The following is a 16,264-nucleotide window of genomic DNA, read 5'->3' on the forward strand; positions in this document are numbered from 1 at the left end:
CCCCTAGGACTTACCATCTAAACTGCCCCCGGGGTCCCAGCACCCAAACCTTCATTCCTACCTCGGCCCAGCGAGGCCATGTCCAGGCCCTTGCAGCCACTGCTGACCCAGGTGGTTATGTCCTATTGACCCTTGGGAACAGGAAGGATGACGGAAGGTTCCACTGCCAGGCAACGGGTGCTTCTGGCTGTGGGTCCCTGGGGCCTCCAGACGCCTATGGGAGAAGTTTCTGGATGCTTTCTGCTTCCCCAGCTGCTTGGCTCAGGGCTGGCCCAGGCTGCAGGAGGTGTGGTGAATCTCAGAAGGACAGGGCTGGCCCAGACCTCTGCCCCAGAGACAGCCTCCAAGCCAAGAAGGGCTCTGTGTTCATCACTTCCTCAGCGGACAGACTACCTTAGATTTCGCTTCCTCCACTTCTGAGCTCAACAGCTACAAAACTTTGGCACGAGCACACTCTTCTAGTGAGGGGGGAGAGCTAAGAATCGACCACATTTCTTAGGCTCGGGGTGAACAGCACACAGAGTGGGCCTCGCAGGAGACAGGACTGGAGGGTCACTTACAGGTGCTGCTTCTCCCGGGAGAAGGGGTAGGAGAGCCTTTTGGTGGTCTGCGGCCTATGCTCCGCCACCTTGGGCTGGATGGGGTCGGTGATCTTCTGCAGTACCGAGTTGATGGTTTTCAAGAGGCCCCGGGTCTCGCTGATGTGATACACCTAGAGATGAGACCGGCAGGGACACAGGTCACTCTACTAAGCCATGACCTTCAGAACAGTGGGGACGCCCATGCTTGGATGATCTGAAAGATGCCTACCAATGCATCTTGGGAACAGAGCACCGTGGTGGCCAACATGCTTCCCCCCCCCCCCCCCGCCACTCCCTGCTCAGTTTTGGGAGCTGTCACTTCAGGATTTCAGCATTTGAGGAGAGTCTGGCCAAGAGATCAATTATAACACATTCCAAAAGCCTTCTCTTGTGGCTCCAAAGCAGTCATCCCAATGGTTTCAGAGGGTCTGAGGCCTGACTTTCAGAGGCCTGATTCCATCCCAGCCTGGCTTGATCCTCCCACCCACACATATAAATACCGACACCAGGCCCAGCTTCCCTGGCAAGCTGCTTTTTAGCCATAAAGTCTTCAGAGATTAAAAGGAAAAAATCCCAGCAAGCTAGAAAATGTAATTAAATTGAATCTGATAAATTATCTAAGACCCCACAAGCATCAAAGAAATAGAGCTCCAAGTTGAACAGTATTTATATTCATAACAAATTCCTGGGGCTGGATGGGAGGCTTTTCTGACTGGACCTTCTCCTGATGAGGCGTGGTCTAGGGGGTCTTTAAAGACCACCCAGATTGGGGTTAGATCCTCCATGATGGGGGCACCGGACCCAGAGGCCTATCACACTGCATTCCCATCCTGGGCTGCCGGCTTTCCTGAGCAATTGAGAGTGTGTGGTGATGATTCTGCCCCCAGGTGCCCACGTGCCACTTAGACTTGTCACCACTAACCTTCTTTGTGGGCATCTTCAGCTTCAGAAACTCAGCCTCCCTGCATAACACGTGCCAGGGAGCGTGGATTTTCACGAATCCGACCCCATGGATTTTGGTCTGGAGAGAGAAGGGCTCTTGGTCAGGATGGTGAGATGGCTGAGCACCCTTTTTGCCTCTGTCTGCAGGTGTGACCTAGTTTGCAGCTACCCTCCAATGCCACTGGCCTCACCTTGCCAATACCAAAAACATGCAGGGGTTCTCCACCACCCCTCGGGTCACGTGATGGCATTTCAGAGCCAAGAGGAGCGGGTGTGGGTGAGGCACAGCTCTTAGCCGGCAGGGCCGATCCAATTCAGACCCAGGGCATGTCGTCTCAAAGGCATTTGCTCCCCACCATAGTGATTGTCATCCTTTGTCCCCAGCTCTTTCTTCTCCTGAATTTCAACTGAGAAAGCCCTTCATCAAGGGACAAGTGTTTAGCGTACCCACGTAAACACACGCAACTCTACCTATACCTTCTGTGCCCGAGACCCTCTCGTGACAACAAAAGTCACAGCCACTCTGGGGACAGTAAAGTCCTCATTCCGTAGGTTGGAGCACAGACCAAGGTCCCATAAATCTCTTCTGATCATAGTTCTGAGAGCGAAAATACCTTGCCACAGGGACCTGTCACAGCCACTGGCTCAGGCCCCACAGCAGCCAGGGTGGCCTCAGGGCTGACCATGGTGGTCTGGGCCCTGCCTCAAGACCCCTGACTGAGTGGGTGGGCCAGTGCACAGGTGCAATGTGGGCTGTTAGCGATGAGCATAGGGGCCAACATCACCTGAGGATGAAAACAAAGTGTGGGCTGGGGAGATGGCTCAGTGCATAGAGAGCATGCCGGGGAGGCGTGAGCATCGAGCTTGGATCCTCAGAACCACTGAAAGCCAAATGTGGTAGCACGTGTCTTTAATCGCAGCCTGCTTACAGAGAGATGGGAGGTGAACACAGGAGGATCCTAGAAGCTCAGAGCCACCTACTCTGCTGAGCGCAGCAGTGAATAAGAAACCTTGCCTCAAACAAGGAGGGAGTCAAAGACTGTCACCTGAGATTGTCCTCTAACTTCCACACACAAGGCATGGCACACACATGCCCCCCCCCCCATCCACACACACAAAGGAAAAATCTGAGGGGCTAAAGCAGTAACATTATTGCATGTTCTATGCTAGCTTGGGCTAAATAGCAAGCCTGTCTTAAAAAAATAACATCTAGAACTGAAGGTATGGCTTAGTGGTTAAGGCGCTTGCCCGCAAAGCCTAATTGACCTGGGTTGGATTCTCCAGTACCTACATAAAGCCATATGCACAAAAGGTCCATGCTTTTGGAGTTTGTCTGCAGCAGCTGGAAGCCCTGGTGCACTCTGTCTCTCTCTCTTTTTTCTCTCTCTCTCTCAGCTTGCAAATAAATAAAATATTTTTTATTTATATTTATATTTATTTATTTAGAGTGACAGACAGAGAAAGGGGGGAGAGAGAGAGACACAGAGAGAGAGAATGGGCACATCAGGGTCTCCAGCCACTGCAAAGGAATTCCAGATGCATGCACCCCCTTGTGCATCTGGCTTACGTGGGTACTGGGGAATAGAGCCTCGAACCGGGGTCCTTAGGCTTCACAGGCAAGCACTTAACCGCTAAGACACCACTCCAGCCCAATAAAATTTTTTTTAAAACTGAAGTGGGAATTGGCGTGATGGCTTAGCAGTTAAAGCACTTGCTTATGAAGCCTAAGGATCTGTGTTCAACTCTCCAGGTCCCACGTGATCCAGATGTGCAAGGTGACATAAGCGTGCAAGGTTGCACATGCACACAAGGTGGCACGTGCGTCTGGACTTCAACTGCACTGGCTCGAGGCCCTGGCATGCCAATTCTCTCTCTGTCTTTCATTTAAAAAACAAAACAAAACAAAAAAACCTGAAGTGGGTAAAATAAGTACACCCAGCAAAGGCTGCAGCCATGAAATGGACCCCAGTGGCTAGACAAAGGTCATTCAGGTGACCCATGACAAGTCCTGCCCAACAAGAGGGCCTTCTGCCGTCGCCGGTCCATCTCTTGCTTCTCTCACCCCTCCTCTGCAGATGCCCACTGGCAGTTCCCTTCTGCTGCCCACTTCTCCCCGTGACCATGACCTTCCTGTGGGCTTGCTCTGCTCCCTGCCGCCATCGGCCACCACAACACAGGCACTCCACATGCAAGTCTCCAGTCCATGAAAGCGTGGCGACAATGATGATGGTGGTGGCCAAGCAGGCTAATGTCCACCTGTTATTTCCTCCACGCGCCCTGGCTCCACAACGCCTCTCAACAAGCCTGGCAGGTAGGTCCTACGACAGTGTTCGTCTTACAGCTAGGGAAACTGAGACTCAGAGGCATGAGCTCTGCTAGGTCACTGAGTGTCTGGCTGGCTGACCACCGTAGAAAGGTATTCTCCATGCTGGGGGCCAGGAGTCCAAAAGCCTGGCGCGGCAGGGCGGGGCTCCCTTCAAAGCCTACAGGGGAGGGTCCTGCTTGCCCAGTCCATCTCGTGGGGGCTCCGTTGTCCCTGGGCTTGTGGCAACACCACTCTGACCTCTCCCTTCATCATCATCTGAGCTCATCCTCCGTCTGTGTTTCAGCTATCCCCTGTGTCTGCCGTTCTTGGTGGTGGAGGGCTCACCCCTCACTCCACGTGGTCTCAGCCAGAAACAACACAATCCTGCCTGCAGAGCAAGCCACACACAGCTGCTCTCCACGCATGTGGTTCTGGTGCCCTCCTGGGCTGCTGTACTCAGCCTGCTTCGGACTGAACCTCGAGGGGCTCTGCACAAGCTGGGAGACTGAGGAAGGTGCGGCAGACCCCCAGAGCTGCCCAGACCAGTGTACTCGGGCACATAACCTTAGGGCCCACATTAGTTGATGTGGCGGGGGGGCTACTCCTGAGGTGGCCAGAGCCCAGAGATGGAGGGCATTGGGCCCTCCGGCTTGCCCTCTCTCTGGGAAGAAATGTAAGAGAGGCAACAGGGGTCGGATGGGGATCAGGCCAGAAGAACTTTGATCCTTGGACTGTCCTGCAGGGGCAGGTGAAGTGGATTCTGGGTGGCCTGTATGGTAGCTAAAATGTGCCTTAACCAATTCTGACCCATATTCCTTCGTCTGTATGCCAAGTAAAAGGGAGCTAATTTGAACACAGATCCTTAGCAGCAGACCTCTGGTGCAAAATCCCAGCCCCAGTCCTAGGCCAGCAGACTAGGTAAGTACAAAGAACCAAGACAGCCTCTCCCTGACCACAAAGCGGCCAAGGCCACGCCTACTCTGACCAGTCCAGCCCACCACAGAGGGCCCCCAGCCCTAGCGACTCACAGGCTGACATCGTGGGACACCCCTGAGTCAGGAGAGATGGCCATACCAGACCACACGTGGTGGAGCCTGGCTTTTCCTGTTATAGACTCTGGTTTATTTATTTCTGTGCACCGCTCACCCACACGCAAAGACCCAAAATAAATATTCTCCCAAGTCCATGGAGACTTCCATCCACGGTGGTCAAAGGGACAGTGCATGCTGCCGGCCTCCCTGGGAAAAATGGTCCCTGTTGATGTGAGTGAAGGGATTTCTCCCAAGGAAACAGCTGGCAAGGTTTAAAAAAGTGGGGCCCTTTCAGCAAAAACACACCAGGGTGTTGTGAACCATAGTACCCAGCCTGGCCACAGCCTTGCAACAGACTGCCCATAGCAGGAAGAGCCCGTGGGATGGTCGGGTCCTGTGGACCCTAGCCAGAAGCCCGCCCTTTCCCCACTCCTCCACCACCAGGACTAAGTTCTATCCTTTCTCTGACCTATTAGCATCATGCAGCCAAAGCTATAGACTCATGGATATGGGGCGGGGAGGTTATGGTCTGGCCAGGTCACGGGGTTCTGTGAGAGGACAGGCACGTCTCTGAGTAGCTCCCAGCCAGAGGATGGGAAGAAGGGGCAAGGTTGGGTCAAAGTGGCTCATCTCTGTGTGGGAGCCTAGCTCAGTGTTTAAGCTTCCATCTTGAGTCCAATGTGGAAGAACTCTGATCTCATTAGCATTGTTTCTAGCAGGCAAGAGAGATGACTCAGTGGTTAAGGTGCTTGCTAGTAAAGTCTAATGACCCTGGTTCGAGTCCCCAGAACCCATGTAAAGCCAGATGCATGAAGTGGTGCATGCATCTGGCGTTTACATTCATTTATTCTTTCCCTCTCTCTTTCCTTGAAAATAAAAAAAATAACAAAAGAGATTTGTTTGTAGCCTTTTCCTCTCAAAATTAAAAGGAAGAGGAAGAAGGAAGGAAGGAAGGAAAGAAGGAAAGGAAGGAAGGAAGCCACAAATAAAACCTACATAGGTCCCATGATGGGGTCCTGGTGGTGGCTGAGGATAGCACAGGGCTCTCTCCATGTCTCCCATCTCCAGACCCAGTGGTGGCCTGTGTGCACCCACCGTCTTCCTGACTTCCTTTTGCCACTGGCAACAGCTTCCCACACAGGCGTTAGCGGGAGCAGATCTGTCTGCTTTGGTGAGCCCCCACGATGGTGGCAGCGTCTGGCATGCTATTCAGTGAGTGACTGTGCACAAGCTACAGGAGCTCCTGGCACATCTAAACCCGGGGCCCACCTCCTCCTAGTCTACCTGTTTGGCCTCAGCGTATCCACATCAGTGAATATGGATAAGGAAGGCTGGGAAGGTCAGGAGCCAGCTGGCCCAGGTCCCTGAGCAGTGGGCGTGACATGGGAACCCAACCTGGGGCTCACTTGACATGATGACTCTATCCCTCCACCCACTTGGCTCCTAGAGGGCACGGTGTGGCCCATAGGACAGGGATGTGTTATCACCAGGTGTGAGCTTGGGTCAGGAAACATCGCCTGCTAAATGGAATACCCACAGAGTGAGAAGTGCCGGCTACACCGGCACTGTGAGAGAGATCTGGCTTCTCAAGGCACAGACCATGGAGGGCCAGGGCTACACCCATCACTGCTAGGAGAATTTCACCCTGGTAGCACCCTCTGGTCCCTTCTCTATTCTCTTGACTCGTGGACTAGGCCTGTTTATTATTTTTGACAAGAATACGGCCTGGGACATTGTCATCCTCAGCACCCTCCTCCTATCCAGCTTCCACTGACGGTGGGTAGATTTCCCTCGGGAAGCAGCCCAAAAAAATGCTGGCCACAGTGAGAAAAAGATGAATGCAATGGCCTTTAAGAGGCTGAGCAGCTGGGAAGAAAGCAGGGAACTGCAGGTCAGGTTGTGACAGTAAACCCAGACCCAGACCCAGAGGAGCCACCAGGATAGAGTCTTCTGGGAAGGTGGAGACATCCACTGGTACTTGAGCTAATCTGAACTGCCCCCCAACACAAGGTGGGACAGGGACACGAGAGGAGACCCTCCCTCATGGAGCTGGGTCCCTTGAGATTGCCCTTTAAGGGGACCCTCAAAGGAACAGTTGTCCTCCTCGGACCCCAGGGGACCACAAAGGAATGGGGTCTGCTGCTGGAAGGTTGGTGGCTCTCGGGAAGCTTCAGCTATACCCCACCCAGGAAGGAAAAGCATTTGCACCACAGGAATTGGCACACGCTGCTAACTGGCCCCGTCCTCCCGTGAGCGCATGATTTGATCTGAAGGGCAGGGTGGGGAGACAGGGGGTAACAGGCACACAAACTGTCCTGTGAGATTGCAAGCCCTTCAGCCCATGACTGTCATGAGGGGTGGTTCCCACCTATTGCCACCAAGCCTTTCTGGATGAGGGTAAGTTCATTTCAGGCCCTGGGAACCCCTCTCTCTGCCAGGGTTCTCTGAGGTTCTTGATCAGCACGGAAGGGTGTTAAGCCCACTTAGGTGTAGACAGCCTGGGGATGTGGTCACAGAGAACCAGCAAAAAGTGACAGAGACAAAAACCAGCGCGCTCGGCTCGGATTAGGAGAGCATTAGTCGGGCAATCTGTCAGCCCTGCCTCACCTCGTTCAAACACATAAACCTCAGGAGAGGAAGGCTTACAAGCACAGGAAATCATTAAACAGGGACACAGCCAACTTGGGGAAGAACCAAAAAAGAACTTGTAGAAATCAAAAAGGAATCGTATAGGGCTGGAGGGATGGCTTAGCAGTTAAGGTGTTTGCCTGCAAAACCAAAGGATCCCGGTTCAATTCTCCAGGACCCATGTAAGCCAGATGCTCAAGAGGGTGTGTGCGTCTGGAGTTTGTTTGCAGTAGCTGGAGGCCCTGGCGTGCCCATTCTCTCTTTCTCTTTCCTCTCTCTCTCTCTCTTTCTCTTTCTCCCCTCTCAAATAAATAAAAGGATCATATGAAGAGCTCAGACCTCAATGGTTGTGTTGGCAATGCTCCTTCAAGGAAAGTGGGCATGGGTTGGAGGAAGCTACAGGAGGGCTGCAGGCCAACGGCTGTTGGGGTACGGGCTTTGGCTTGTCCTATCTATGCCTGCTAGGCCCAGGCTTACCTCCATGTCCCTAAGTACATGTGACAGGCCGATTGGTACGGAGGAGCTGACTCCAGTCCCCTCAGGCCTGCCCAGAGACAGGGCCACAGAATACAGCTAGATTGGAAGAGCAGCCACCCCCAAATGTCCTGCACCTCTCTAGTCCAGGGCAAGCTATGCAATGTGTGTGTGGGGGGGGAGCGGGGAGAAGACATTAAAGACACAGCTAGGAACTAGGGAGAAAGCTCAGTGGGTAGACTGCTCCCCACACAAGCACAAGGGGTTCTGAGTAAAAAGTCATGATGGGATGCACCTGTGATTCCAGTGCTGGAGAAGTAGGGTACCTGGGGCTCATTGGCCACGCAGCCTAGGCTAATCAATGAGCTTCAGGCCAACGAGAGACTAAAAATAAAAAAATAGTGGATGGCACTCCTGATGCTGACACCCAAGGCTGTCCCCTGACCATATGCACATGTCCACATGGGTACCCCTATACACATACATTTAAAAAAAAACACATTATGCATAGTTGCGGACGCATGACTTGATACAGCCCAAGCTGTCTAGAGAGAAAAATAAGTCCTCATAGCTTTGATCCTCCAAGAGGCCCCAGCAGACATACACGTTCACGGACACGGAAGCAAGCAACCAGCAGCAAGGGAACTGTGAGTGGAGACGCTGTCAGGCCAGTCCAGAGCCCCGGTATCCCATTGATAAAGACGGGAAGCTGCCCAGGGCTGCGGCTGCAGGTGTGAGGGGCAGACACGGAGAGGTCAGGAGTCGGGAGTCAGGAGCCAGTGTCCTAGGCTAGTTCTGTAGCACCGAGCCTGGGGTCATTCGGAGCCCCAGTGGGATTGAATCCCTGCCCTCTGCCCGCCCACACCCTGCTTGGAAGCCCACAGGGCTGGGAGGGAGCAGCTGCCTCCTAGAAGCACAAGTCCCGTGAGCTCATTTCCTGCTCTCCCTAGTTTTTTTCTTCTTCTTCTTCTTCTTTTCTTTTTTTGGAGGTAGGATCTCACTCCAGTCCAGGCTGACCTGGAACTCACTATGTAGTCTCAGGGTGGCCTTGAACTCATGGCGATCCTCCTCCTTCTGCCTCCCAAGTGAGTAGTAGGATGAAAGGTGTGCACCCCCACACCCTGCTCTCTCCCTAGTCTTGACAGGTGGGATGGGACATGAGACTCCTCAAGTGGACATCCTCCACCTTTACCTCGTACAGGAGCTCAGGGCTATGAGTGGCTGGCCTCCTCCACAGCGCCTAGCTCTAGACATGCCAGCATCACCAGGTACTGTGCAGGAGATGGCGAGAGACAGATGTTCCCTGACTCTCTGGGGACGACAGGCCTCCTTTCCCTGGCCACCAGGAAGAAGGTTGAAGGCCATGTTCTGATCTTTCCTGTTGGGGGACAGGGCCAGGTTCTGCACCCCTCTTCTAATCTGGATCAGCACTCATGGGAAAGTCGCACTGTCTCCTCTTAGAGACAGGGAAACTGAGGCCTAGGGAAGGAAAGCCACGTGGCCCAGGCAATGGTTGTGTTGAATTTAAAATCTTGTATGCCCTCCTCCACCAGAGGACAGGTCTCCCCAACAGGCTCTGCGTCCCCTCAGTTTGGCATGACAGCAGTGGCGTGAGATCAAACAGATGCTGGTGGGGTTTTGTGTCCTTGGCCTCAGCATAATGCGCCAAAGCCAAGGTCAAGGTCAGCCTGAGGGCAGTGAGGGCCCTGGCTGCTCCCAGCAGACACAGCCTGTGATGTTCTCAGCAATGACCTCTCGGACATAAATAACGCCCAGCAGGCTTTGAGGCTGGACTTCAAAAATGCTAATGGGCTTTCTTGCAAGAAAACATGTTGGCTACAAATTTCTCTTTCTTAAATAGGAAGCCTAGAAGCTGACCCCACAGGGAGAGAGGTGGGGGAGGGGTCAGAGAAGAAGAGAGAGAAGACGAAGAGGAGGAGAGCGGAGAGGGAGCAGCGCAGAGAAAGACAAAGAGGGAGCGAGAAGAGACAGGACACAGAGAGAAGGAGCTGTGGGGAGGGAGAGAGAAAGACAAAGAAAGTGAGCTAGGGCAGAGAAAGAGGGAAGACAAATGGAAAGAGAAATACAAGGACATACACACACACACACACACACACAGAGAGAGAGAGAGAGAGAGAGAGAGAAACACAAAGGGTTCTTAAGACCAGCACCTAAGGACAAGTGTCTTCCTGTCATTTTCTTTTTAAAATTTATTTATTTGACAGAGGAAGGAGGGGGGGAGAGAGAGAGAGAATGGGCACACCAGAGCCTCTACACACTACAAATGAATTCCAATCGCATGCGTCCCCTTGTGCATCTGGCTAACGTGGGTCCAGGAGAATCGAACCTGGGTCCTTTGGCTTTGCAGGCAAACACCTTAACTGCTAAGCCATCCCTCCAGCCCTTCCTGTCATTTTCCACCATGTAGTCCATCCAGGGATCCCTGACCCCTCCATGTTGAAGGGCACCCTGTCGGGAAGAGCACCAGCCCTTTCCTGCCCACCTGGGGCCTTTCTCTGAGGCATCTAGAACTTCTTTCTGGGACTTGACTCCCCGTGCATTCATAGACCATAGACGCCAGTGCTGGGGCCTCTGTCTGAGCAGTAGAGTGTTCAGAGATGTTGAGGGGCCCTTCTCTGTGGCTGTTTCACTGGCTAGTGATTGAAAAGGCCCCTGTTGCTCCTTAAACCTCGGAGGACAGTCCAGGACCCCAGGGTAGATGAATCAGGGCCTTTGTTTACACAAACCTGCCCATGTGTCCAAGGTGCACCCTGGTCCTACAGGGAGGCCAGGCCAGGCCAATGCGAACTGGTCACTCCCCTAGGTCACTGGCTTTACCCTGCCTCAGCCGTGAGTGTCAGGTCCCCACCCCAGTTGCCTAAGGTCTCTGTGGGCCCAAAAGCCATTCTGCCCCACCCCCCTTTCCAGGCCGAGTCTCAGCTATGCGATGGGTTGAACAGAGCCCCTCAATGGACATGCTCATGCTCTGCTGCCTAGGATTCATGAATGTGCCCTTATTTGGAAGCGGGGTCTTTGCAGAAGCAAGCAAGCTGAGATAAAAGTCAGATTGGGTTAGGGTGGGCCCTAAACAGAAGGAGGTCCTTGTGAGGAGGAGGGGACAGTCAAGGTGTGGCAAGGAGGAGGCCACAGGAAGACGGAAGGACTCTGTAGAGATGAAGAGAGGCTGCCTCAAGCAGAGTAGAACAGAGCCATTGGAAGTAGGAAGAGGCAGCAGGAAGGTCTGTCATCTGAGCCCAGAGAGGGAGCACAGCCGTGCAAGCCTTCATTTCAGACCTGTGCCCTCTAGCCTGCTAGAGGAAAAACTGTGTTGTTTGCTCTGTACTCCTCTCCTCTGTGCTCTTCCAGGACCCGGGGAGATAGTTCTCTGAATAAAGTTCTTACGTTGCAAAGCCTGAGGACCTGAGTTCGGATCCCCATGTGGTGGCACACACCCGTAATCCCAGCACTGAGGAGGTGAAGACGGATGGATCTCTGGGGCTCCCTGGCCAACCAGTCTAGCCTCATGGGTGAACTACACCAGGGCCGTGAGAGAGCTTGTCTCAACGTTGGGCAACACCCCAGGCTATCCTCTGGCCTCCACACTCATGTGCACACGTGAGCACATATGCACACACACGTGCGTAAAATAAAGAGCCTGCCTCACTGCCCTTTCAGCGTAGCGTGACACGTCACATGCGATTGTTTATGTCTCATGACAGTAAGCTATTCTCAACAAGAAAGCAAGTACTGAGAGACTCCAATGCCCACAGGGCTTGTGGGCCACCATACCCAGGAAGAGTAGCATATGACCACCCACCAGCTGCAGGGAGGGTGGGGGGAGAGGGGTGAAGAAAGCAAGTCCCATCTGTGGGGCTGGTGTCCTCTCTCAGGCTGCCTGGTCAGGGCCACAGAAGGAGGGACTAGCAGACAGCTAAGGAAGTGGCTGGCATCTGACTCCAGAGACCTGGTCTCTTCCATGTCTTTCTTTTTCACATTCCTGTCCATCCTTGAAATCAGGGTTCCCTCAACTTTGGAGGGTGGTATTCAGGGGCCCAGGCACATTCAGTAATATCAGCCGGGAGGAGGTAGCTTGGGTTTTCACGACTTGAGAGTCACAGCCAGCCAGTCAGGGAGGGGCAAGGGACATAGTTAAGGATCAGATGTCAACAGCGCTCAGTTTAGGGGACTCACAACTGCTCAATGGGGGCGTCGCTGAGTGTGGAGTATCTGTCTAGATCTGAAAATCTTCTCCCCATGAAAGAGCACCTAACCCTGAATCTTGCTTCGACTCGGGTAGGACTGTACAAATGGGGAGATTCTCCCAGCGGCTTCCTCATTTTCAGAACCGGCTGCTCCCCGCGCTCCCTGCAATCTGAGCACAGCTGGGAACGGCTCATTAGCAGAACAACCCGTTGCCCTGAAACAAACCCGACCTCAGCCGTGACTGCTAATCACACCAGTGGGGGCCCACGCACACCTCTGTGTGCTGTGCCCAGATGGCGGGGTCACAGAGCCTGGGTCTGCTGCCACCGGCTGGAGCAGGAAGGCCCTGTGGCTTCCAGCAGGGACCTGCAAACCCACCAGCAGGGAGGGGCGACTCTTTAAAGGCTGCTTTGAAAACTCGAACTGTCTTGTCTCCACCATAGCCTGCTTTTTGTTTTGTCCTTGTGGTGCCAGGGATTGAACTAAGGCCCTTATGTGTGCCAGGCAAGTGCTGTGCTGCTGAGCTCCATTCCAGCATGTCCATCTTTTTAAAAAATTATTTCTATTTATTTATATGAGAGAGAGATGGAGAAAGAGGAGAGAGGGAGGGAGGGAGGGAGAGAATGGGTGTGCCAGGGCCTCTAGCCACTGCAAATGAACTCCAGACATATGTGATCCCTTATGCATCTGGCTTTACATGGGCTCTGGGGAATCAAACCTGGATCCTTTGGCTTTGTGGGCAAATGCCTTAACCGCTAAGCCATCTCTCTGGCCCTGTATGTCCATTTTTAGAAGGGCTGGATCAACCACTGAAAAGTCTTAGTAGATCTGGAATCAAATTATCTGTGAAATTTTGTGGGGTTTTATATTGTAAAAAAAAAGGTCCTTTTGGTGATAGCAACTGAGATCTCATGTTTGCTCTTCACTGCAAGGGCACGAAGAAAGACTATTGACACAGATACTTATGACATGGTATTAGCTGAATGGGACTTGGAAAGGCTCCCCCCCCCCCCCCCCTCTCTCTCTCTCTCTCTCTCTCTCGTGCCAGCAGGTGACACAACCTGAGCTGGTTTGTTTTTGTGGCCCAGGCTGGCCTCAAACTCACCATCCTCCTGCCGCAGCCTCCAGGTTGCTGAGATTTCAGATGTGCACTATCAAACCTACCTAGGATACAACTTGAATCTCAGCCAGACATGGTGTGAAGCACGTTGTGCAGTGACTCAGAACAGCCCAGCGACACCAATACTGTTGCCATGTCCACTTTACAGACAGGAAAACCAAGACCTTCTCTTCAAAAGGGATAGGAAAGAGGTTTGGAGTCTGGCCTGGGTCAGTCTGAGTTACCCAGGCCAGAGGGTCCACAGTGAACAGTTTAAATTGTCTCCAGGAAGGAAGGTCATGGATGGAGAAAGAATCAGGGTATTTTGTGGGGGAGATCCCTCCAACGATAAAATGACCAGCATAAATAAACTCTATAAAGTAGCTACATTGTCCCCAAACCCTCAGGATGGCCGGATGGGGCAACTTGAGAAAGCCAGTGGCAGGGCCTTCTGCTTTCCTCAGAAGTGAGACCAGTAGCAACTGTGTTCTAGCTGCCCATCTCAGATTTGAGGACCTCTGAGTCCTTTCTGTCCGCAGCAGTTGCTGCCCTTACTCCCCCAAACTTCCCAGGCCTCTGCCATGTGCCCTCACAACCCCAATGGACGCCATCCCGAGAAGGCTGGGGCAGGAGGATTGCTATGAGTTTAACACCAGCTTGGGTTACACAGTGAGATGATGCCTCGAAATAACAGAAAGAGGGCTGGGCAGGTTGCTTAGCAGTTAAAGCCTCTTACTAGTAAAGCCTACGGACTCAGGTTCAACTCCCCAGCATCCCCACACAGCTGGGTGCAAAACAGCACATGCATCTGGCATTTGCTTGCAGTGTTAAAATACTGTGACATGCCCATACACACGTGCATGCAAATGAATGAATAAATTTAAATAAGCTGATAAATAAAAAGAACCAGGTGTGGTAGCTCATGCCTCTAATCCCAAGATGTCTGTGAATTCAAGTCTAGCCTGGGCTACAGGGTTCCAGATTAGTCTGAGCTCAAGTGATACCCTGCCTCAAATACAAAAATTAAAAAAGAAAAAAACAGGAAGGGAAAAAGGGAAGAAGAAAGGAAGGGAGGGAGGAAGGGACAGTGGGCTCCACTGAGTGCATGTGACTATTTATAAGCACACGCTTGCAGAGCGGGTCTCTAATGAGCTAGCTTTTGGGTGTAAGTCCTCTGTAGCCTTTCTTATCTCTGAACCCCACACATTCATTATTTAAAGGCACGCGGTTCTTGCCGATAAAATTCCAAGCCAGGCCGATTTTTATTTTAAACATTCACAGCTGACTCGACAGACTCCTCCATTAACCCTCTGGTGACTGCTTCTGTTCTTCATGCGTGTGTGGCGCTTTTCTGATTCTTCCACTGTTTCTTGCCCGTGTCGTTGTATGCATGCACATGTATGCGTGTGCCTGTGGAGGCCAGGGGTCAAGGCTGGATGACTTTCTCAATCATTCGTCACACTTTTTTTTCTGAGACAGGGTCTCTCATTGAACCCAGAGCTCACCAATTTGGCTAGACCACCTGCCTAACCATTTTGCCTGACCCGAGGGATCCTCCTGTCTCTGCCTCCTTAGTGCAGACATGATGGGGGACACCATGGCGCCGGGCAATTTAGGTGGGTTGTAAACTCAGGGCCTCAGGCTTGCAAGGCAAGCGCTTTACCAACTGAGTCATCTCTCTAGTCTCTGACTTTCTAGTTTTTTTTTTTTTTTTTAAACTTTATTTTGCTGGGCCTGGTGGCACACACCTTTAATCCCCACACTCAAGAAGTAGGAGAATCCCTGTGAGTTCGAGGCCACCCTGAGACTACACAATGAATTCCAGGTCAGCCTGGGCTAGAGTGAGACCCTACCTTCAAAAACAAAAACTATATATATATACATATATAATTTTAATTTATTTCAGAAAGAGGCAAAAATATATATGGAGAGGGAGACACACAGAGAGAGAGAGAGAGACAGAGGGAATAAGAATGGGCAGGCACTCCAGGGCCTCTAACTGCTGCAAATGAACTGCAGACACATGAGCCATTTTGTGCATCTGGCTTACGGGTCCTGGGGAATCAAACCTAGGTCCTTTGACTTTGCAGGCAAGCACTTTAACTGCTAAGCCATCTCTGTAGCCCTGACTTTTTAGTTTGTGTGTGTCTGTGTGTGTGTGTGTTTATTTTTATTTATTTGAGAGCGACAGAGAGAGAAAGAGGCAGATAGAGAGAGAATGGGTATGCCAGGGCCTCCAGCCACTGCAAACAAACTCCAGATTCATGCACCCCCTTGTGTATCTGGCTAAAGTGGGTCCTGGGGAATCAAGCCTCAAACCGGGGTCCTTAGGCTTCACAGGCAAGCGCTTAACCACTAAGCCATCTCTCCAGCCTGACTTTTTAGTGTTTAAACAGGGTCTTGCTATATAACTCAGGCTGGCCTTCAACTCTCCATTCTCCTGCCCAAGCTTCTCCAGTGGTGGGATCACACGTGTGTCACCACGCCTGGCCTTCTTGCTAACTGTTGGCTAACGCCCAGGATGACAGCTCTGCAGGGCAGAGGATGTCCCTCCCATTATCATGGAAGGAAGGGGTGCTGCTGTGTACAGACAGATTGAGATGCCAACCAGGAAGCACCCAGCAATCAGCCGACTGGTTGAAAAAGCACGAGCGATCGAAGCCACTTTCTTCATGTCCCATAGCAGACAGGCACTAGAGTCAAACAGACCTTTTGTTCTTTCTAGAAATTTCTCTGATCAAGATTCCCAGGCTCACAGAACACAGTGTGACAGAAACACAGGTTTCACAGCAGGGACTCTGGGGAACCTGCCAGACCTGTGTCCAGGTTCTACAGGTTGAGAAACTGAGACTCGACTCGGAGAAGGGCCAAGTTCATCCAAGGTCATCCCTTAGTTCTGTGCTTTGTCCCTCCGACCCCACAAATCTTCCCAGGCCAAGCGGTGACAGAGCAGAGGCAGGAAGTGCTGTGACCTGAAGGTCAGGGTCATAGGCCAGCCCCG

At 52.3% G+C, this 16,264-nt stretch overlaps 1 protein-coding gene across 2 annotated transcripts in view; it reads right to left on the minus strand.

Annotated features, from left to right (window-relative positions):
* Positions 1 to 16,264, minus strand: part of Ano1 (anoctamin 1) — a 185,672-nt gene that overhangs the window by 71,114 nt on the left and 98,294 nt on the right. For both annotated transcript variants that reach the window (XM_045161684.1, XM_004654244.2), the window contains 2 exons: positions 1,504 to 1,602; positions 561 to 712 (listed from right to left, as the gene is read on the minus strand). In XM_045161684.1, the coding sequence (XP_045017619.1) occupies positions 561 to 712; positions 1,504 to 1,602 (251 nt within the window). The remainder of the gene's footprint in view (positions 1 to 560; positions 713 to 1,503; positions 1,603 to 16,264) is intronic.

Source organism: Jaculus jaculus, chromosome 1, assembly GCF_020740685.1.
Source record: "Jaculus jaculus isolate mJacJac1 chromosome 1, mJacJac1.mat.Y.cur, whole genome shotgun sequence".
Taxonomy (NCBI): domain Eukaryota; kingdom Metazoa; phylum Chordata; class Mammalia; order Rodentia; family Dipodidae; genus Jaculus; species Jaculus jaculus.